The following is a 22826-nucleotide window of genomic DNA, read 5'->3' as shown; positions in this document are numbered from 1 at the left end:
TATGTAGAAAAGCCAGGTTTTGCACATTATGAACTTTCCAGGTTAATTTAGAATGCGATATGTCTCCAAAAACTGTGGTATAAATCATAGATTAAATAGCTGCAGATTTCCCTAGTCTGCAAATAAAAGATTGTGGTGAAAATTTGTAAGGAAAAAAGAAAAATAAAATGGTATGATTTAGATGAAGAGACAGGAAATAGGGCCATTAAGAACAGTGATGGGAAGTGAGAACCTAAAGAGGAACAATAAAGGCTAAAAGAGGCTTGATGAGGAATCAGAAGACTCAGAGCTAGTTAGCCAGTTACACAGTTCTTAGATACTTTCCAAAATGCAAACTGCCAAAGAGGCATCCCAAATAATATTGTATTTATCACCCCAGAAATATTAAAAATGGAATTTCTTGTTTTATTTCATTACTTTATCTGAATAATCTAAAAATTTAAAATTATTAAAACTATTTACTTTTAAACCATAAGATATGTTCTCAATGTTTACTTAGTGTGGTCTCAGCTGATTATTGCATAACAAGCACAGCAGAATGCTTTTTTGCCCTTAACTGCATACTTTTGGCTGGAAGATATTAAGTAAATATTTGCAACACAATGACCTACATGTGAAGGTTTTTATTTCTACTGTAAATTCATTTACGTTAATTATTGCAGACTGGTAGCTGCAGCCAAATCTTTGCTAGTACTTTGCCACTCAGTATTTTATCCAGCTATCTAGCTTCATGTTCATCTATTCCCAGAACCATAATTCATCTTTCAAAATAGATATCTGAATAATGTGAGATGCAATAGACCCAATGTCAGGGGAAAAACAAACAAACAATCAAACAAACAAACAAGAAAATAAAATCATATCTGATAAATTAATACAAGTACAAAAGGAGCTCCAAAATGTAGCTTTACATGGAAAGATTAAAGCCAAAAAACAAAAATTCATGTTTCAAGATTAATATAATAGAAACCTGATCTCAATCAAGTGAAATCAGTGAAAATTCTCAATTACACTTTACAAGGATTGGGCTCAAGTGTTCTGGGCTCTTTTTCTCCCTACAATTAAAGAACAGCTTACCCAGCTCATTGTTACCCACATTTTTAGTGTACAGCACATACAATAGGCTCAGGCAAAAGATGCAGCATAAGGATTAAAATTAACCCTTTGCTTACAAATGATGGCACTGGACATGCTATTGGAAATCTGCAACCCACTACTACAGCTAACTACAAATTTATGCTATAAAGGAATATATACAAATGACTAAGCAGAACACTCAGCATAAGGATTAAGACTTCTTACCCCATATTTACATTGGCGGGATGTTGCTCCATACTGGAAGCGACACTGCTCATCAGCATCATACACCTGACCTGGGGCCACAGCTGGATAAAGAAAGTCACGCTTGGGAGGCTCATTATCAAGGCAAGTACCACGGCCCGAACTGTTCAACATAAAGGACCAAATCAATTAGGAATTCTACTGACTGTAAATCACAGTAATGATATTATGTATCTAGTTATTACTTTTAACAGTGCTGGGTGTGAAACAAATATGATTGCAATAAACAGACACTAAGAAGGTACACCCATATAAACAAGAGAAAATATTTAAAGGGAATTAGGAGGTTAAAATAATTTTTCATCATTATTATTTTAAAAAATGCTTATTTTAGATTGTGAAATAATTTTATATATTATCCTTTTTAAAAGTGTGATAATTTCTGAGCCACACAAGACTGATTTTCATTTTTGGTTTAGGATTCCTATTTGTTCTTACTGAAGAACAGCTACATTTAGTCATAGAATGAAAAATAAACAAATCAAGCAAATGCAAGAAATTCAGTTTACAATTTGAAATGACCCTTCTGATCCTTCAAACAGCTAAATATAATCTTATAGATAGAAGCAGCTCAACTGGTTTATGTAAAACTAAAACACATTCAAGTTTCAACACGACAAAATGTTTATAGGATCAGGACCTTAACATGCAAGCTTTTCTTCCATTCAAGAGAAGAAAATGGTTACAGAGGTAAAAATTCTGCAGGAACTTCAAGTTTACCTATACTAGGATGAGTGAAAAAATTTGTATGGGTCCAAGATCTTTTTTTACTGTATTAATAGTTAGTCCTAAAGAATTCATGTTGGAACCAAAAGAATCATCTTTGCAAACTTCAATATTTTCTTCTTTTTATATTCACTGTTTTGTTCAGTGGTTAATGATTTTTTTCCAAAATATGCCCATATTCAACCACAATATTTTAGTGTAGTGGAATAAATGACAAAGAAAGCCAAAACCAGACTGAGTTCTGTTTAGAAAACTTTGTACTTTGCTAAATACAATTATTCAGTTTTATTGGGTCAGTGTGCATAAAAGAGGACAGATGCTTTTTTACTTTCATTTCACATGTGAATAAGTGAGGATTTTCAAAGAATTCTTATGGCAACACTTAAAATTTTTTTCCGACATTCCTACCAATTTTGCCAGCACTTATGTTCTGTTTTTTTCCAAATCTTTTCCATGCACCTTGCCAAAGGAACGTAATTTCAGAAGTGAATGTTCTACACTGTTTTTTTGGAGATCTCCAATTTTCTATACTTTTCATCTGCAGATAAAAAAAGAGCAAAAAGCGTCCTTTAACTACACATTTTATGTTCTTATTTTAAATCTATTTTGATCAAGTCTTCAAAATACTAGAAAAGATCCTTTGGAGAAATTAAGAAACAACCTCTGCCAACCTTCAGAAGGTGGCAAATACCAACCAATGCAAGAACCAGGTAAATACTGGAAAACAATACAGTATTTCATGACAAATTCCAAGGATTTTGGTGTGATTCACCTGCATGCATGCACACGCACCACACCCATGCACAGTTGAAATCTACTTTTAAAATATCAACTGTGTCGTTCTGGCATAAAAAAATGGTGTACTTTCCCCTTTACCTCATGTAATTGCTACATATTTTCTAGCAGCAGAAGTTGGGAAAATATCCTTCAATCTTTTAAAATATTTCAGTGTTGTATTTTGCATATATAAGGAGTGCATGTCTGTATTAAAAGAACTGACATACAAGTTGATTTTTCTGCAATGTCTGGACTAAACTACAGATAGCATCTTTCCTTAAACAAGCAGTGAGAAGTTTAGCATTTGGCACAGCTTGAGCTAGTATTGCCATATGATGGGAACATTTCCATAGATTCCAATATTGCAGTATACAAGATGACTGTAAACTGCTATCTTGTAAACAGACGGCTAAGGGCACAGCACTTGAAAAAACCTCATTACCTTCAGTGACTTCCCTCCACAGTCATATGTACCCCTGCCCAAATTAGATTACAGAACCCATTCTAAATCTTTAAATATGTAAATTAAAATCTATACCTACTCTATGAGACATACAATGGCAGAAAAGCAAGTCATAAATCCTTGCATTGAATACAAAAATATGACTCTTCTGCTCTAATTACCAGATTTGCAGCATAATGAAATATTGTTGTAGTAATTAAGTGGGAAAAGTACTACTGAGAAGCTGTTCTCTTACTAGCTACATTATATCACAACCTCTAGACTGAAAATTTATTTCTGACTTTCCTTGTACTTCAGTCCTACTATTTATCTCAAGCAGTTGAGCAAAACTGACCCCTGATACTGCATTGCAGGAACTGAAGTATCCTGGAAAAGAAATGGCATGATCTTTATAAACACATTAATAAAACCAGAGACTTTCCATTGGTAATGAAAGGTCTGACCAAAGCTGTGCAAAGGATGAATACAGGCTGAGGACCATTTAACCTTTCCAGAAAACTTTTACAGGACTTGGGAATGGTCCAATACTTGTGTGTATGTCCCTGTTTTCTCTTTCTTTGTTCCAACAAAGCAAAGCTCAGATACTTGAGAAAAAAAATGTAGGTTAAATCTAGGGGAATGAACCAAAAGGGTCCAAGAAGATTCATGGTTTTGGAGAACTTTATAAACAGATTATCTAATAGTTATTATCAGTCAGGCATATAAAAGTGTAGATGTAAAAAAGGATTGGAAAGAGTGCCCCAAATACCTTCATATCCACCATTTCAGAAAATTTCTACTCATAATTGCTTTTGTGCTTTGTGATTTTATCTTATACAGGTAGTACATACATCAAGTCAAAAATCTACAGGATATCCCTGAGCATTTGCATTTTTGAACATGGCGTGGATAAATCTTTAATGTCTACAACAGAAATAAGATGATCTTGAACTGACCATTACATTCTATTACTCTACAAGGTACTAATAGTACTCACAGTTTTTCTCATTTTCCTAACTTTAGGTTAATTTTGTGAAGTTTTATGGGACATACTGGGACTTGTTTCAATTATGAAATAGCTAAGCTTGATGTCATTTCAGCCCAGTATTCCAGTGTAGTGTCTCCAGAGATCATTTTAAAACACTCTACAATATAATTTTAACTTTTCTTTTGTATTTTAATATCACATGACAGCAAATTATCCTTCTGTTTGAAAGGATAACAAGGATACTAGAACATTCTAGGAAAGCTTAAGATTTCAGGTTGTGATCACTACTAACTGCTCAATCAAATTAATATCAACCAGGGATTAAATCTTTACAGACTGAACACAAAACTCAGGATCGCCACCTCAGCACAGATATCACAGCTGTATTCAAGACCAATAAAGAGAAAAAGCAAAAACCATGGATGTAGATCTCTCAGGGTTTATGTTCCTATTACAGTATCTATTCCCAAATATCCCTACTTACATAGTATACCCCAACTCCTTCAATGGCTGAAGAAAATATCTCAGAACACTGGCTCTGAAAATTGGTTTTGAATGTCACACAATGGCTTCATTCATAATAATTATGTGAACTATAATGCAAGCTACACTTAATGATCACAAATTAAATGTAATATAAATATTTGTGAATACCTGTTATAGCTAAACAATCATACACATAAATACATAAACTGCTATCATACATAATGTTTTATTTAATTCTGATCCCAAATTAGCCGTAAAATACGAAAAAAGCAGTAATAAAAATTATTAACAAAAACAGAGAGCATTCTTACATATACATACCATTAATTATTTACATGCCAATAGATTTGACTCCTAACAGAATCCTTACTTCATATTTATAAGTATAAATTGATCTCTTAAAAGCACCAGGTTACAGTTCTGTACAGGTTACAAAAGCTGCTTTACTTGATATTAATGAGTAAACTCTGCACATTGCTCAGTAGTCTACAGATCTAGGCATAAATATTTGTAGAATCTGGAAATAAGTAACATACTGAGATTTGGATTTGGTGTATTTTCAATTAAATGAAGCCAAATGCAATCACTAAATAAAAACTTTCTTGAATGTTAGGGAAATTCAGATTTATCTCTCACTCTTCTGATAAAATCTACTTCTTTCCATTCTTTTATGCCAAGGTTGGCTCTGTCTTAGTATCTATTTCATACAAAAGACTTTGCAATTTTGCACAATCTTTTCATCACACTCAATGTTCCTTGGAGCTCCTTTGCTTGGAGGTAGTAATTTGCTGTTTCTTTAATGCATACTATCCCCCATGCTTTCCTGCGTTCCAAAGCTTAATTTTATTCATTGGAATATCCAGCAGCTGCACAAGGAAAAATCTATTGCTTCATCTGTCATAATCATCTTCCTACCAAAATCCAATTTTAAGAGTTCAGGAGATACTAACATATAAAATACTGGACCAATCATTTATTTCATCAGATATTCTACAAACAAGTTAACAGAAATCTGAGGCTGATTCTGCCCTTTACAATTTCCTTATATTTAAATAAATCAAAAGGTAGACAAAGAGTAATAATTGCAAAGTCAACACTCAAAGCCATACTGCCGTCCCATAATTACAGAAACTCTCAGATCTTTTTTTCAACTAAAGAGCCTTTTAAGTAAAACATAAGACTTTCAAAGTTTCAGAAATCTATACCAAATGAGGGCACATGTTTTTTATTTCATTACCATCATATTTCATGTTGGTAAAAAATAATTTAAATCTTAGTATAATTTAAAGAAAAGAAGCAAATTATAATCCAAAGTATAGGTCAACACATGCAAATTTTCTCCACTGATTTGTAGAAAGAGATATTAAATTTTTGTAAGATTGATGTAAGATCTTATCTTTCAAAGCGAGTCCTGGTTTATACTTTTTTTCAGAAGCTACTTTACATTTCTGGAGTATGAGGGAACTGGACAGTGTGTCATAGATAATATATGAGGTATATGTAGACATATCCTATATTTACCTTGCATATCCACTTGTACATTTAAGATTCTTGGGCAGGTGATATCTGGACCAGAACACTGAATGATGGCTTTTTTTTCCCTATATTGTCTGCATGGGCTTGCTTGGACCAAGACAGTTTCAGCGCCCTTCCAGAGTTAGAAAGTTGTAGTCTAAGATCTAAATCCTGCTGTATGGCAATCATAGAGTGTCTCCAAGAATTTCCTGTGATAGATCTTAATGAAATAACTTCAGATTCTTGATTCTCCTCCATCTTCAAAAGACAATCCTGCCTTTGAAAGACAGAGCTGGCCATCTTGCTTTGCTTAACTCCTTTCCTATTACTGACAAGAAAAGCAAACTATGATTCCAGAAATCACAGTTTTTTTAATAACAAAATGTAGAAGTTATATATACACACACACATGTTGCACAGAATTAAATTCATACTAACTATTTTTCAGCCACTAAAATTTTAGGCTTGGTTCTTTTCTACTATGAATATATATTACAGGTTTCTACTCATCTCACAGAAATCTCTGTCCCCTGAGACTGCCCTCCAAGCCTCCAATTCTCAGTCAGTACTACAGTAATTAGTTCCATATAATATTAGTGAAATTAAAGCCATTGCAAAGCACTTATGAACAATTCAGTTGATAAACTGAATTATGCCAATCTTTCACTCTACCTAAAAGCTTGATAGACAACAGCTATTTTAAGCTTGGCAGACAACAGCTTTTATGTGCTTCAAGGGAATGTTTTATCCAGAAAAAAAGTATTTCCTTTGGCCATTTCAGTATCTGTGCTGGTTGATCACCCTTGCTGAGAGTTTTGGTAGACCTATTACCATTGCAACTTTGTGTTGTCTTATGTCAGCCTTTGAGCCATATTCATCCTTTTTCCAGCACTCCTGGAAAATCATTTGCTTTCCCAACTACTATCTGACTAAACCCTCCAGGTGATACTTCATGGTTACTCCTCAGTGTAAAACAGATGTAGCAAGTGGTGACCTGAATTGGTAACTAGTAAATCCACATCAGCCTTCCTTACCATAAAACACTGTGAATGTGTAATGAAATTCTATCAAAACTCATTCTGGTTGCATTAACATGGTACCATGACAGCATGGCCCAAAGGTGGTCAAAGGTCCAAAGATACAAATTTAAAAGGTCTCACAGACCTGGCTTCTGCTTGGGTATCTGCATTTAATACCCTCAAGTCCTACCTGTCTTGTTACACACAGCTAAATGAATTCCAAACCAGCTTGGCCTCTAAAGCTCTAAATCAGCATTTTTCTCACCTGTTGCTAAGTCATCAAGAAATATTAGGGGGAAAAAATCATTTTTCCTGCGAGTATGCAGACTCTTCTAAAAGCAATCACAGATATGTTGCCATATGAAACTTGCTATTATTTTTGTGATTCTTGCTAACTGTTTACTACCTGCAGCTGAAATATAGCTGCTCTCGGAGCTGCTTTGTCTTAAGGAAAGGTATGAATGGGTAAAAAGTGACTTTGGGCTCTGGCAGTTGTCCTGAAGGTATATGTTTTACTCTAACATCTGCCTGTTGTCATTGAGATTGTATAAAATCTGGTGAGTAAACTAGAAACTAAAGAAACAAAGTACAGTTTTACAGACTATCTACCTTATGAAATAATAAATCAAACATTTTAAGGAAAAAACTATCAATTCATTTATAGGATATTAGATCCACAAACAAGAAGAAGCACAGATTTATAAAGAACAGATCATGTTTGAGAAATCTGACATTGTTGAAAACAGATTACAAAATTAGTAGATGAAAGAAAAGTTATATTAAAATTATATTTCACACTGTATTCTATAGAATAGAAAAATCTGCAAAAATTGTCATGTGTAACATAATAGGTGTCCAAGGTGGCTTTAAAAAAAATAACATGTTTTCCAGGTTACAAAAATACAGCTGAAGTATTATGAAAAATAATTTATCATTGAATGTCCTATGCATAAATTGTTGTTTTTCTCTAGTTTAAATATCACTTAGTATCTTCAGTAATGATTATTTCTGTGAAATTCATTTTTGGTAGTAATTTGAGTAGAGTTGCAAACACTGGCAATGATAGAGAAGTATCTCAAAAAACCTGAGGAGATTAGAACTATGGAAACAGATACAACAGAGTTCTTCTGACTTTATAGCAATATAACTACAATTTCACTGCCATCCCACAGATTTCAAAATTTAACATAAATCAAACTTATGGAATGGAAAAGAATAATAGACGTGCTAACAGTAAATAATAAATTAAATGAATAAAAAAAACAGGGTAAAAATGCTCAAGATAAAAATGTTTTTAACTGGCAGTAAAAATTCAAAAGACCACTGCATGCATCACGCTAAAATTTGAAACAGTGCAGGAGCATTATGAACAAATGTTCAGCTCTATTACATTTGCAGAATAACACACACCAGAGAATTTTATCATATTCTTTTCCTCTAAATCCATAGATAAGAAATAACTTCTTCGCTTTATGTTGAATTATGTCCTCATTAACAGACAACTTATTGTCAGGACAATTATGGGATCAAAATTTAGTTTTTCGGCTAAAAGCAACAAATAGAAGTAAACGAGAGAGAGAACAGCAGAAATGTAACAAGAAGAACAAGTTCCCAAATACTGTAAAGAAGCACCTGAACAGTAAGCTTACAGTTAGAACTACAAAGCTGTGAAATAATCTCAGAAGATATATGAAAACCATATTCTTTTTCACAATTAAAACCAGGCTACAATGACATTCTGGAAAGACTACTAATAGGAACAGCATTGAATTAACATAAGTAATTGGTAATTATAAAACAAAATAGCTATGTATATTTTTTTAAATAATGCTAGAGTTAAATTGATACATACATATATATATATATATATCCCCATAGCAAATGAAATCATATTGTGAGAAATCTGTACCACACATATATGGTAAGGATGATTTACTCATTTACTGCTTTAGTTTAGACTGAAATATTCATCTTAAATACACCAGTGTATTGGATGCAAGGTTCAGAAGTGTGATACAAAATGCCTTAAACCTATTACAGTAACTGATGAGAAGTTCTCTTCCTCTGAATAGCACCAATACTTAAATGTTAGTGTCTGCCCACTGACTCTACAGAAGTTCAAGCACCTTGACAGCCCAAGTCAGTGATTCTCTGCATCCTGTGGGAAACTACATTTGAACAAACCTAAAGGTTTGGGTCTAGATGAGTCCCTTCAGAAAAGATACAGAAGACAGCACCTTATTCTGAAGTTAGATCCCCAAAAGAAAAGGAGATGCTAATTTCTTAGTAGCCTCACGGTTAGACAATTGACTGGATTAAGTCCCTCACTTAAAATACAGTAAATGTCTGAATTATTGAACAACCTGTATTTTTAAAGGGCATGATTGCACTAATGACACAACCTGCCAACTAACTGTTATTTGGCCTCCAATAAAGATCATCTTTCAGCATCTAAACAAATCTGTTAAGAATCTGTTCTCAGTGAACTCATGGTTATATGCACTTGTCTTCAAAATTTAAAACACATACAAGGCTTCATTATGAATCATCAATATATATAAATGCATATATTGATACATTTCTGTGAATAACATATTTTGACTGTCTGATTCTTTTCATACTGAAATTTCAGGTAGCAAACTACTTCTGGATAAAATCACCACAGAAGTAGAGGTTATCAGAATTTTAAGGTACTAATATAAAGATCTATGCCATCTTCTTCTATAATCTTCATATTCTTGCCCATAGTCCCAAAAAACATTGACAGGTAAAAACCCACATGACTGCATGAAAAGTATCTGAAGAATTAAATGCAAAAAGAACAGGGCTATAACCATCTTCCCTGCATTAGATTTCCTCACATTATGTACACTAACAAAACATGATCCATAGACAAATCCTGCCCTCTTTTATTTCCCACTCTCAGATTAATGAAGTAATGCAGTATGATCAGAACTTCAGAAACTTTGGAGTAGATTAAAAGCAGCGGAGAACTGTTAAGGCAGTGAATGGAGCAAAAGAAGCTTTTGCCATTACATTGAAATAATGTTCTACAGAAACAAAGAGTTTTAAATTACTCACTGTATTTCTCTCTATTCATTATAAAAATGTAAACCATCAGAACAGGTCAGTATATCGCTACAAATGATCCCAAGAGGTGTCAATTTTTTGAAAACATATTTTTCTTGAGAGATTACTTACTCTAAAAAGCTGGTGATGTAATCCCGACTGCAAGCTGACCAGGAGAAAGGATTGGTGTTTGCTGTAATATGAGCTGCCATTAGCTTTGCTGCTTCATGACCTTTGGTCCCACAGGAATTTCCAATTCCATCATGATTCATACCAAAACTGCCCAAAAGAGTAGGAGAGAAACAGCCCATTACTTTTCTACAGCATCATATATAGCTTAAAAAATAATGGCACATTTACAGCAATCACGTTGGATCTAAAAGAACACAGTGCAGGAGAACTCCTAAGTAGAGAGTCAGTTAAGTTCTGTTTAACTTATTCAGGTCTCATAATACAGCACAATAACATAACCCTCTTCCCTTTTATGGATTTTTGGAAGCATTTTATTTGTTTACTAAAGCTTTTAAAGAAAACATAACAGTATTATTGCAAGACAAATACAGAGCACTCAAACCTTTATTTGTATGGTGCCTGGGTATGGAATATTTATTATAGTGCAGACTCTTGGATTAGTAAAAAAGGACTAAGAATAGATACTGTTGCTGTAACAATACACTATATATAGGCACAGTGCAAACAATGATAATTCAAGTAGAACATGGGTTTTGCAATTCCTAGGACCATCCTGTGCAGACACTCCCTCTCTGTATCTACTCACAGAGGGACTTGAATGCCTCCTGTTAGAGCTTTGCTCTGTCCAATAATGTCAAAATGAAGACAATTAAAAATCAGCAGAAAATAAAATAAGAAACCTCTGGGTAGAACTTGGCCAAAAGGGATTTTCAGGAAAGAAATTAACTTTCAAGAAAAATTATATGACCCTAGTAAAAAAAAATCCTAAAGAATCCTTATTCTTCTTATTATAAAATAATCTTTATTCTTATTATTATAAAACTCCATGTTCTTAGTCTTTGATTAATTTCCATTCAATCACTTGGGGAGAAAAATTTGTTCCCTCATTTCTTATTTTTTTAAATATTAAGCTTTGGTCAAATTTACTCCTTCTCAAAGGCTCACAAAATCAGAGGGGCAGATGGTGAGAGACACAGGAACTTCCCTGATAATGAGACAGAGAAGTAATTAAAACAGTGCCAAAACTGAGATTCTGAACTCCCATAATCATACAGAGAAGTCTGTCTTTGAAGTCTTCTGTATGCTAAAAGGACTGACTTATTTCTTAATCATCATTCAGGAAAACAAATGCATTGAGGCATTCAGTTTTGATTTTCTGTTGACATTTAGGGCTGATGCAAGAACATACAAGAAGTAGTAGAAAAGAAACTGACCTTTTATCAGCTGAAAATACCACTTCATACCAGCTCATGCCACTTTATTCACTGAAATCAGTGCAGTTGTGTTATATTAATCTGAACGTATTGCTCCAGAATGTGGTATAATACCCCAAGAGTTTAATGTTACCCTAAATTTCAGTATACTGGGTACTATTTCACCTCTTCAGATGATCATGACAACCTCCAAGCGAAAGGTGTTGGCAACCATTCCTTCCAAAAAAAGAACATCAGTGAACGATGGATGATTCCCACAGGATCAGGAAGGACTTCATCATCAAAAACGCATGGCTGCCTCACCTATGGGATGTGTCCTTATGGAATACATATTCTGCAGCAATGCCTGCATGTGTTTGGCTCAGTTTGTGGTATCTAACAAGTGCAGAAGCCATACACTGTATTATACACGGAAAAAGTCTAACTGACACTTTAGACTATTACATAATCAAATAAAGGATGTCCCTTGCTTATAAAAAATATGGCTTTAATCAACTCATCTGAGAAATGTACATAATGCAATGAAACTTTCAGACCGGTGTTAATTCTTACGATCTTCTCAAAATCCATTCGTATTAGGAGAGGAAAGAATTTAGATGTCCTGTGCAACAAACTGAACCAGAATTTTACAATTAAAAACATGCTTTATTTACCTGTTCTCAGTGGCAATTATTTCCTAGAATTTAGGGTACTTCAAACAGAAACATTCCTTTCTCAAATGTCTCTGTACCATTTCTAAAAACAGAAAACCTTATTTTTTAATAATCTCCATAAATTACTCGTTTATAGAAATGAATTGGACGATTCTTGTATTCAGCTTATCTCTAGTTAGTGTATTCCATTTGTTAAAAGTCTTACAGACTTCAGTTTTCTGGGAAATGAAATTTTTATCTTTTGGGTGTAAAAGTAAAAGAACAAATTTCATAGTTTCATAACCTTCCTTCTACCTGCTCTCATTGTGAAAAAGACAATGTTCATGACAGTGGCAGTGACATGCCTGATAAAAAGCGTGTCTGTAAATGGAAGTCACAATTTCTGATGCACATGGGAACTCAATCAATGCCTTTCCAATGAGCCAATGATATGCTTTATAAATATTCATTCTCCTAAACCATCTATCCCTTTCCAAGAAGGCTTTTCTACTTGTCCTTGCTTCTGAATTAAAGACGAATGTGATCATGAGGTGCAGGTAACTTTTTCTGATGTTTGCAGAAGAGTTTTACAACTACTGTCATCATTTCCAAAGATGGTAGTGGCAGCATGCCATTACAGTCCAGTAACTTGCCCTCCTGTGGGCAGGATTGCAGATGGAAATTTCTGACCAAATTACCAGTTTTATTTCCATCAGAACAAGCTGGTCATATTTGGCCATCATTACATCAATACTATGTCTTTACAAAAGCATGCTTGCAATTGGATTGTCATGGAAAGGTAGGGAAGAAAGTAAGGAACATAAAATATTCTTTGTGGAGCCACTGTTATAATTTGCCTACCTTTTTCAATCTCACTAAAAATACACAGACTTCTTCCTTCCATTGGCTTAAAAAGCCTCTCTAAAACTACCAGTATAATTTTACAAGAACAGCCAGACAGGTGAGCAGAGACTGAAATCTCCTCAGCTGACACAGAAGTCATTCTATGAAGTCATCTTTCCACCTGCCATGTCAAAGTAGGATGTTTAACCCAGAAGCTCTTGCATTTTCATGCGTTAATGCTCCTCATTTCCAAGAGAGCACTTACTTCACATTAAAGAATTGTGCAAAATAGGAACACTTAAGAACTTTAAAATTATAACTGAAACTCTCCTGCAAATTATCTGTATTTTGTATGTTTCTTAAAAAATTCTAAAGCAGCACATCCTAGTATTGCTCACTGCCTTGTTTCACTTACCAACATCTGTAACTGAATACTTTTTTTTCCTTTGGCAATATGTTTTTCATTGTATCTGAAAAAATTATGTGATGGAATTATTTGTAATACGCATCCAACTTACGATCCAACCCCAAAAATCACAGGGGAGATAACTAGTGTCAGCTGCATTGAATAAAAGGGCAATAGATAAGCAGAGACCCTGGAGTATAAGCAGAGGGAAGGATGTGGATATAAATTTCTTGTCCACCCTTCCTTTATCTTGCAAGAAAACCAGCACTGCAGGTAGGTCCCTACAGTTTCATTTGGTTACTGATATGTTTGGTAGTTCTAAACAATGATGGTTATGCCTGCCAAAACGCTTATTGCTGATACATATGAAATTACAGCAGTCATTTTTGTGAGACAGCCAGAACGCTTCTGTCCTTATGTATTACCCAGACACTTCGGATCCAGAGAATACAGATCCACACCAATCTGAATGCATCCCCATACTCTTCACGGAGATTTATTTTTGTATTCCATGCACTTTATTAGCCCTGAAGTTACCTTAAAAGTGATACACAGGTGAAATGCTACTTCTCAACCAATTATCTCTGCCATCCAGCTGAAGTATTAATTATCTTCATATCAAACAATTTCCTAGTTTTCTTAGGGCTTGGAGGATTCAGAAAAGCACGGATTGTTTCATTTCTTTAAATACAATATAGAATGTTAGGTTTTATTGTTTCTTACCAATTCATGAGTTATATGAATTTGACCCTTTTTTTTAAGCAGTGTCTTTTATATTGCTCTGCCACTTAACAGCATTAGGAACAAGAGTGCCAGAGGCAGAATTGTGAGTCAGGTGAGGAAAAAATGTTACAGGAACACAAGCAAGAGAAATACTGTAAAGTCAAGCACTGGATCTTCTTGTCCATTATCTGAAGCTGATTTACCGCTCCAAAAAGTACATATCCTCACAATTAAGAATTGACATCCTATCTTCCTAAGAGAAAGAAAAGCAACTTACACCTAAAGAGGTTTAGTGATACTAATCATCTGTACTAGGAGATGAACACACATGCTAAGAGTGAAATGGGATGTTTTTAAGTGAGTATCTTGACCCTAGGTACATTGCAAGTAATTCCTCCAGTGTCTGACATTGACCTAACATTTATGGAGATTGACGTAAAGGATAGAGAGAGGTCATGAAGTGTATCAGTGAAAAATACTTTAAAAGTTTCTAAAAGTAACTGCGGGTATGCTTGTGCAAGTATTCTTGTATTTGACAGAAGACCTAAATAGTGAATCACAATTTGCTTGGAGAAACTGAGTCTATTATATTAGAGACCAAAATTTTCAGAAAATTTGTATTAAGCAATTTTCCACTGTATTGTACTTATTCTTGTAACGGTTTAAAAAGCGTAATTTAAATCTATATATGTATTTCATATAGCTTAGAATGTCTATTTAGGGTCTACATTGAAAAATTAGAACTGTTAGCTTCCCTACATCTGTAAATATGGCATGGCTTTGAATATGCCTTTTCTTAGCATCAGTAGAAAATACACGAGGGAAGAATGGGAAAACTACCAAGTTTCAACATTGTTTTGTTCAGCAAAAAGTGGGTGAATCTGAACATAAACTACTGTTAAGGAACAGTAGAACTTTTTTTCCCTACAATATCAGAGCTATAAACTACCTGGAACAAAGCACAATTTCTATATGAACATGGTAATTTTACTAATTATTCTTGTGTCTACTAGGAGTGAAATATTTGTCAATTTTTATGAGGTTATGGTAAATATTGGAGACATTACAATCATCAGATTTTATGCTTTCTCAGTAACAAAAGTAAGCACTTTTTCTTTACTCTTGTAAATATTTTCCCCATAATGTCTCTTAAAAGAGAATTTTCCTCTTTCCATGTAGCTCTTCATATAATTTTAGCCAATGTTATAAAAGTATTGGTTGTATCTACATAACATCAGGAAAATTAAAATTTACTGTTAAATGACATTATAAATGAAGGGAAAAATAATCAAAAAAGTATTGTCTTGAAAAATCAATTTACTTAATTTTAGGATTCCAAACACTGATAGTATATATTGAAACTACCTAACACTGCATATTCCTGAAGGGAGGAATAAAGGTTAATTAGTTACGTCACTTTCTATTTCCATGTCTTAACATGGATTTTAACATTAACTACTGATTTCCTGCATTTGGACATCATTCTGTGGTTTGGAGTACCCCTAATGCTTTATTTTGAAGTAATGCAGAATCTTAAACTTGGGTGAAACATATTAGCACCCTGAAAACTTAGGAAACAAACTTATTCAATAATAGGAGCTTTATAAAAAGCATACCTGCCATGAAATTCAACATAATTTTAGCACACTCTTATCCCAATTTTTCCTATTTACTTCCTTAATATGGTTCTTCTCTCAGCTATGGATGATGACCAAACACCCCACCAAAAACAATTTCTATAAATGAGCATCATTTAGTATTAAATAACATATGAGGCTCTTAAAAGCACAGCAATTTCTAAATTACTAAAAAAACAACGCAATTTATTCCGAACCTGAACTTTCTTACGGGGAAATGACAGATTTCTGTGAGACTGTTACAAAAAAGCAGAGCACAAACTTCTCCTGGATTACATTGCCATAGCTTCATAGCCTTCGTGGCACAGCAGTAACATCAAGTAAGGCCTGTATGCTACACAGAGCCAACAATGTAAATTCATCAGGTCTTCAAACTGTAAGTCGAAGTGGAAAGTATTGGCTCCAATCAGAAAGCAAACTTCTGAGCTCAGATGTCCTTTGGAAATTCAAGATGCCCTGAAGGTTATAATAACCCTCCACTTCATCCTCATTTATTCTTCTTGCACTTTTGTTAAGACCTGTGAAGTGCTACAATGTTCAGTTTCCTTGATAAAAATACTTTGATGTTAGAGAAATTCTTTTAGTATTGCAAATTCCAAACTTCAAATAGTATTTCAGATATGTAAAGACTTTTAAATAGAAAGGTATTTTAAATATAAACATGTCACACAATTGGGGGGTTTTGCCATTTGTTTATGACATTTTATTTTATATGCATGTCACTAAAACTGAAGTCCCAAAGAAAACTTTTTAAAACCTGCAACATTATAAGAGCAGGCATAAAACAGTGTTCCTTTAGCAACAAAGAAAAGGGCAGGGGATGGAGGGTGGGGAGTGAGAGAGAGAAATAATTATGTCTGGTCTTATGGCTTGTGGACACATTTTGGTTATGGTTTTTGTTTGTTTTGTTTTGTTGGGGTTTTTGTTTCTGTGGTTGGCTTGGTTTGGTTTAATTTTGTTTCATTTCATTTCATTGGATTTTGTTTTCATTTAGTTCAGGGGTTTTAAACTAAAAAAGATAGTTAAACTGTCCCTAAAAATTCACACCATTTGAATTCCATCACTCTTAGACCTCTAGCAGGAATAAGCTTAATGCATTCTGTTTGCTGTTGAGGTGTTCATACACTGTAGATTTGAGAGAGACTGCTATAGTTAAAGGCAGAAGACATCATCATCTGAGGCAAAACAATGACACCTGCATCAACCAGAGAGCTGACAGGAGGTGACATTAGTACAATTCATTCTAGCTGTGTTTCAACTAGTTTTGAAAAAGCTATTTTTAAGTTTGGTATATGCATCTCTACTACCTCAGACTGGAGTATTTTCTTTTTAGTTGTCCAAAAAAGACATTCCTTGACAAGCATTTCTTCTAGCAAACCTCTCAGTGAAGGTTACTTTCACTAAAATGCAAGTCTTGTAATGCAGCTGAGGTTTGACTAATAGTAGTGAGTTGACCCTGGCTGAATGCCAGGTGCCTGCCCCTCTCCTCCACAACTGGACAGGACAGAGAAAATATCAGGAAAGGTTTGTGGGTTGAAATAGGGACAGGAAGAGACTGCTCATCAATTACCATCATGGGCAAAACAGATTGAACTTGCTGAATTCAGCTTGATTTTATAACCAATCAAATCAGAGTAGGAGTATGAAAAATAAAAATTAAATCTTAAAACTATTTTCCCCCATCCATCCCTTCTTCCCAGCCCCAAATTTACTCCTGAATAGAGAATGGGTGTACAGTCATTACAATAACTGCTGCTCCTTTTGCTTCACACTGTTCCCTTCTCCAGCATGGAATCCCACCCAACCACTGCAGACAGCTCTCTACTAAATTCTTCAACAGGAGGCCTTCCCATGGGCTGCAGTCCCTCATGAACTGCTCCAGTGTGGGTCCTGTCCTCCAGGCACAGCCAGCTCGTATGTGGCTCCCCCATGGTGTCACAGGTCCTACCAGCAAACCTCCTCCAACATAGGCTCCTCTCTCCACAGGGTCATAAGTCCTGCCAGGACCCTGCTCCAGCACAAGCCTCCCACAGGGTGACAGCCTCCCTTCAGGCATCCACCTGCCCCAACAGGGTGCTCTCCATGGGCTGCAGGTGGATCTCTGCTTCCCTGTGCTCCTCCACAGCAGCCTCACCATGGTCTGCACCAGGGGCTGCAGGGGAACCTCAGCTCAGGTGCCTTCTCACTGACCTTGCTGTCTGCAGAGTTGTTTAAGACACATATTCTGTCTCATCTTTTCTGGCTGTTGTTGTATAGCAATTTTTCTACCCCTTTCCTAAAATGTGTTATCCCAGAAGCACTATCACTGTCACTGATGCGCCCACTGTCCTACCATTGTCACTCCATCCTGGAGTCTCTTGGCATTGTCTCTGTGAGACATGGAGGAAGCTTCTGGCAGCTTCCCACAAAAGACATCCTTGTAGCCTGCCTGCTGCTAAAACCTGGCTATGCAAACCCAATGCACTGCTCACACAGGAAGCTCACTGGTCACTGAAGAGTGAGGTACAGAGAAGCACCTCATGAAAGTACCACCAGATTACAAGTTTTACTCCAGCCCTGAAGACCATCCTTCTCATATAGAAGAAGGGTATTAATAATATTTTTCATTTTGCATACAGGCTGAAAAGAGACTTTGAAAAGTGCTAGAATTGCAGGCACACTTTAGCTGTATGAACTAATTTAGAACTGTGTGCTTGAAAGTATCACTGCTCTTCATTTTGAAGACAATTTAGTCAATCAGACTACATGTTCTTATTATTTCTCACTTTTTTTTTGTCAAATTGTCAAATTTAAAATTATTACATCATCTATAAGTCAAGACAATTCCAACTTTTCCGAAACTATTTTAGCTACCAATCTTATCTATCAGCTCCTTTCATACAGCCCTCAATGGTTGTCTGTCATTAGTAAATTATTTTCTTACTCCAAGTTTTATGGGCAACTTTCTGTCCTAAGCCTAGTCCACTATCCTCATATTTTGATATTTCCTTTGTTAACCCATTTTTATTCTGTTTATTCTTTCTCATTCTGTTTTTCACTTTCAAAATCTCAGCCAATTCCTCCACAAAACTGCCACAGTGAATGGTAAAATACCTTTCTTTTCCTGATACACCTCTCCCAGTGGAATCTGGAATTCCTTGCCAGTTTAACTAAGTATGCTTTACAGCATGCATAGGACAAGCTAGACATTTTAGAATGTACCCAAATACAAAAGCATAGAGCAGAAAGCCACCTAACTCAGCTGGCTGGGGAATAGAAAATGTGATTGGATCTCACATCATTCAACTTGTCTGAGATAAAAGCATGATCAGGCCTGCAAAGAGTTCCTCTCTTCACCAAGAGAAAAAGTCAAACTTTAACAGTTTAGTGGATACACACTCAATTCTCACTCCTGGTACAAGAAGTTACTGTTTGTGATTTTTGCTTACCAGACGTCTTAAGCATCTTTGGTGTGAAATATATGATGGTAGGAAAGCAGACATTCTGTATGTCAAACATCAAAAATCAGTTTTCTAGAGAAATTGTTCTGAAGTCTAAAGGACCAACTTTGAATTTTATCTAATTCACAGAAGTACAAAGAGTAATACAAAGCTGTTCTCTGAATCATGGCTGGGAGAAAAAATCACAAAATGTTAGTTTCTCCATTGTTTATACCCTCAAGAAAGAAACTATCACTGTGTACCACCATCTTCAATAAAAACAGCTGGTTATGAGCCTGAACTGCACACAGCTGAACAGTACCAAAACTGGGTTATATACATATAAACACTACAAGTGGGAAGGAATGGAAGCCAAAAAAAATTTGTTTAAAAAAACTGTACCTATTTAACAGAAAGTATGACTGACTACTACAATCAGACTACCAGTTCCTTTAAGGTTTCAAGAAGTACTTCCCTAGTATTCTTCAATCAAACTGAACTAATTTCAATCAATACAAGGTTAAAAGAGTTAAATTTAACACACTATGATATACAGGAATTCAAACTGAAGATCTAATGCCTTCTTATCACTGTATAATTCAATAAAGTACTAACAAAAAGTTGAGCCGCTTCCTCAGGGAAGCTTATAAATCGAATTTTGGAGAAACTGCAGATAATCTATCAAAAAAATTGTATTACCATAATTGTTCTCTTTTAATCACTTAAGAATTTTGATCTTCAATTCAAAAGGTTTTTTTAAAAACTTGGTATTCCATAGCAACTATACAATTAATAAAAATACGATCTTTCAAAGTGCAATTGTCCCATTCTAATCTAATTAGAAAGCTATCCAGAAAAGCAATTCTCCTTGAAAATTAAAATAATCTGATTGTGACTATAACGTTCAGTCATACCTTCTATTAAATGTTTATTGGGGAGGGAGGGGCCATTAATTTCTTTTTGCTCACTTTTTGTTCCTCACTACTTGTATATTTTTTAATGTGTATATTCATCAATTTTATGGATGAAGAGGTGAATGAAGAGCAGATACCTCCTCAGCACATTCACTGAGGACACAGAGCTGGGAGCAGTGGGCAATATCCCAGAGGGCCGTGCAGCCCTTCAGAAGAACCTCATCACACTGGAGAGATGGACAAAGAAGATGGAGAGATGGACATCTGAAATTCAGCAAGGGCAAGTGCAGGGTCCTGCACCTGGGGAGGAACCCCAGGCACCAGCACAGGCTGGGACTGACCTGCTGGGGAGCAGCTCTGTGGAGAAGGACCTGGGGGTCCTGGTGGACAAGAAGCTGTCCATGAGCCAGAGTGTGTCCTGGTGGCCAAGAAGGCCAATGGTACCCTGGGAGCATTGGGAAGAGCATTGCCAGCAGGCGGAGGGAGGTGATCCTGCCCCTGTACTCAGCCCTAATGAGGCCTCACCTGGAGTGCTGTGTTCTGGGCTCCTCAGGACAACAGAGACATGGAGCTGCTGGAGTGGGTCCAGTAGAGGGGTGTGAAGATAATTAGGGGTCTGGAGCATCTCTCTTATGAAGAAAGGCTTAGAGGGAGTTGGGTCCCTTCAGGCTTGAGAAGAGACAACTGAGAGAGGACCTCATCAGTGCCTATAAGTATAGGAATGGGAGGTACCAAGCCAGGCTCTTCTCAGAGATGCTGAGTGATAGGGCAGAAACTGATGCCCAGGAAGTTTCACCTGGACATGAGGAAGAACTTCTTTTACATGCAGGTAAAGTGAGCACTGGAATAGATTGCCCAGAGAGGTTGTGAAGTCTCCCTCACTGGAGATATTCAAGAACAACTTGGGCACCATGTGCTCTGGGATGACCCTGTTTGAGCAGGGAGATCAGACCAGATGACCCACTCTGGTCCCTTCCATCCTGACCCATTCTGTGATTCTGTGTAATTGAGCGCTCTTTTGTTGTATGTTACATATTCAATGTACATATGTCCTTAAAATGCTTCTATTTTTCACTTAACAATGAACTCAGTTTCCTATTCTAACTCTGAAAAGAGATACAGCCAAAGAAAAATGTTTACAAGGCTCTCAGAAACAATTATTTTACTCACACATGCAAATAATGTCTAGTAGGTACTGGAAACTAGGAGACTGAGAGGAAATAACAACTTTGACATTTGTAGAGGCATTCAGTCACCGAGTGGGTAGAATAACAGGTGATGTGGCTACCACAAATCACAAATCTTGAAGATTTTTTACAAAAACCACTTGTATAAAAGCTAAAGGAATATTATTTCTGCATCTTATCAAATCAGCATTTGACATACCACGCCATCTCAAGAATTAGCTGGAAGTCTCAAAGAGCTGAGATTTCAGAATTTTAAAATACCTTATATATAAGAAGCCAAAAGATATGAAACACAGAAAACACCAATGATAAAAACATTCCTATGATCACAGAATATATGCTATCACTATATGTTGGGGGTTTTATCAGCTTCTAAGCAGTCCAAGCTCTTCAAGTAAATTCTGGTCATCATGCCATCTTTGCATGATAAAGTTGCTGCATATATTAAATAATTTTGTGTATCTCTGGAATAACATGTACAAAACATATACAAATATCTCAAATGCAGATGCCAAGTGGATGGTGCCAGACTCTTTCCAGTGTGCCCAGGAACAGGACACGGAGCCAAAAACTAAAACACAAGAAGTTTCACTCAAGATGGTCCCTTCCAACTCTAGTAATTCTGTGATTCCATGAATATGTAGATGTATGACATAGGAATTAGAATGAAAATTCTTTATTGGAAGATTGGGGGTTTTGTTATATATGTGACAAATTCACAGCAAGGTCATCTATACAATACAAAATTTTATTTACAGGAATTTGAGAACTATTAATATTTAGTGATTGGAGGAGCTCTTTTCTCAAGAAGGAATGCAGGGGGGGGGGGGGAGGGGGGGGAGGGGGAGGGGAGGGAGGGGAGGGGGGAGGGGAGGGGGGAGGGAGGGGAGGGAGGGGAGGGAGGGAGGGGGGGAGGGAGGGAGGGGAGGGGAGGGGAGGGGAGGGAGGGAGGGAGGGAGTGGCGGAAGGAAGGAAGGAAGGAAGTGGCGGAAGGAAGTGGCGGAAGGAAGGAAGGAAGTGGAAAGGAAGGAAGGAAGGAAGGAAGGAAGGAAGTGGAAGGAAGGAAGGAAGGAAGTGGCGGAAGGAAGGAAGAAGGGCGGAAGTGGCGGAAGGAAGGAAGGAAGTGAAGAAGGAAGGAAGGAAGTGGAAGGAAGGAAGGAAGTGGAAGGAAGGAAGGAAGGCGGAAGGAAGGAAGGAAGGAAGGAGGAAGGAAGGAAGGAAGGAAGGAAGGGCGAAGGAAGGAAGTGGCGGAAGGAAGGAAGAAGGAAGGAAGGAAGGAAGGAAGGAAGTGGAGGA

The 22826-nt window shown here is 36.1% G+C and overlaps 1 protein-coding gene across 3 annotated transcripts in view; it reads right to left on the bottom strand.

Moving 5' to 3' along the window:
• The window catches only part of ADAMTS6 (ADAM metallopeptidase with thrombospondin type 1 motif 6), a 145859-nt gene that overhangs the window by 57853 nt on the left and 65180 nt on the right, over positions 1 to 22826 (bottom strand). For all 3 annotated transcript variants that reach the window (XM_030968773.1, XM_030968774.1, XM_030968775.1), the window contains exons 10-11: positions 10496 to 10642; positions 1303 to 1444 (exon numbers count right to left, since the gene is read on the bottom strand). In XM_030968773.1, the coding sequence (XP_030824633.1) occupies positions 1303 to 1444; positions 10496 to 10642 (289 nt within the window). The remainder of the gene's footprint in view (positions 1 to 1302; positions 1445 to 10495; positions 10643 to 22826) is intronic.

This window comes from Camarhynchus parvulus, chromosome Z (genome assembly GCF_901933205.1).
Source record: "Camarhynchus parvulus chromosome Z, STF_HiC, whole genome shotgun sequence".
Classification (NCBI taxonomy): domain Eukaryota; kingdom Metazoa; phylum Chordata; class Aves; order Passeriformes; family Thraupidae; genus Camarhynchus; species Camarhynchus parvulus.
This window is presented reverse-complemented; position numbering and strand designations above follow the sequence as displayed.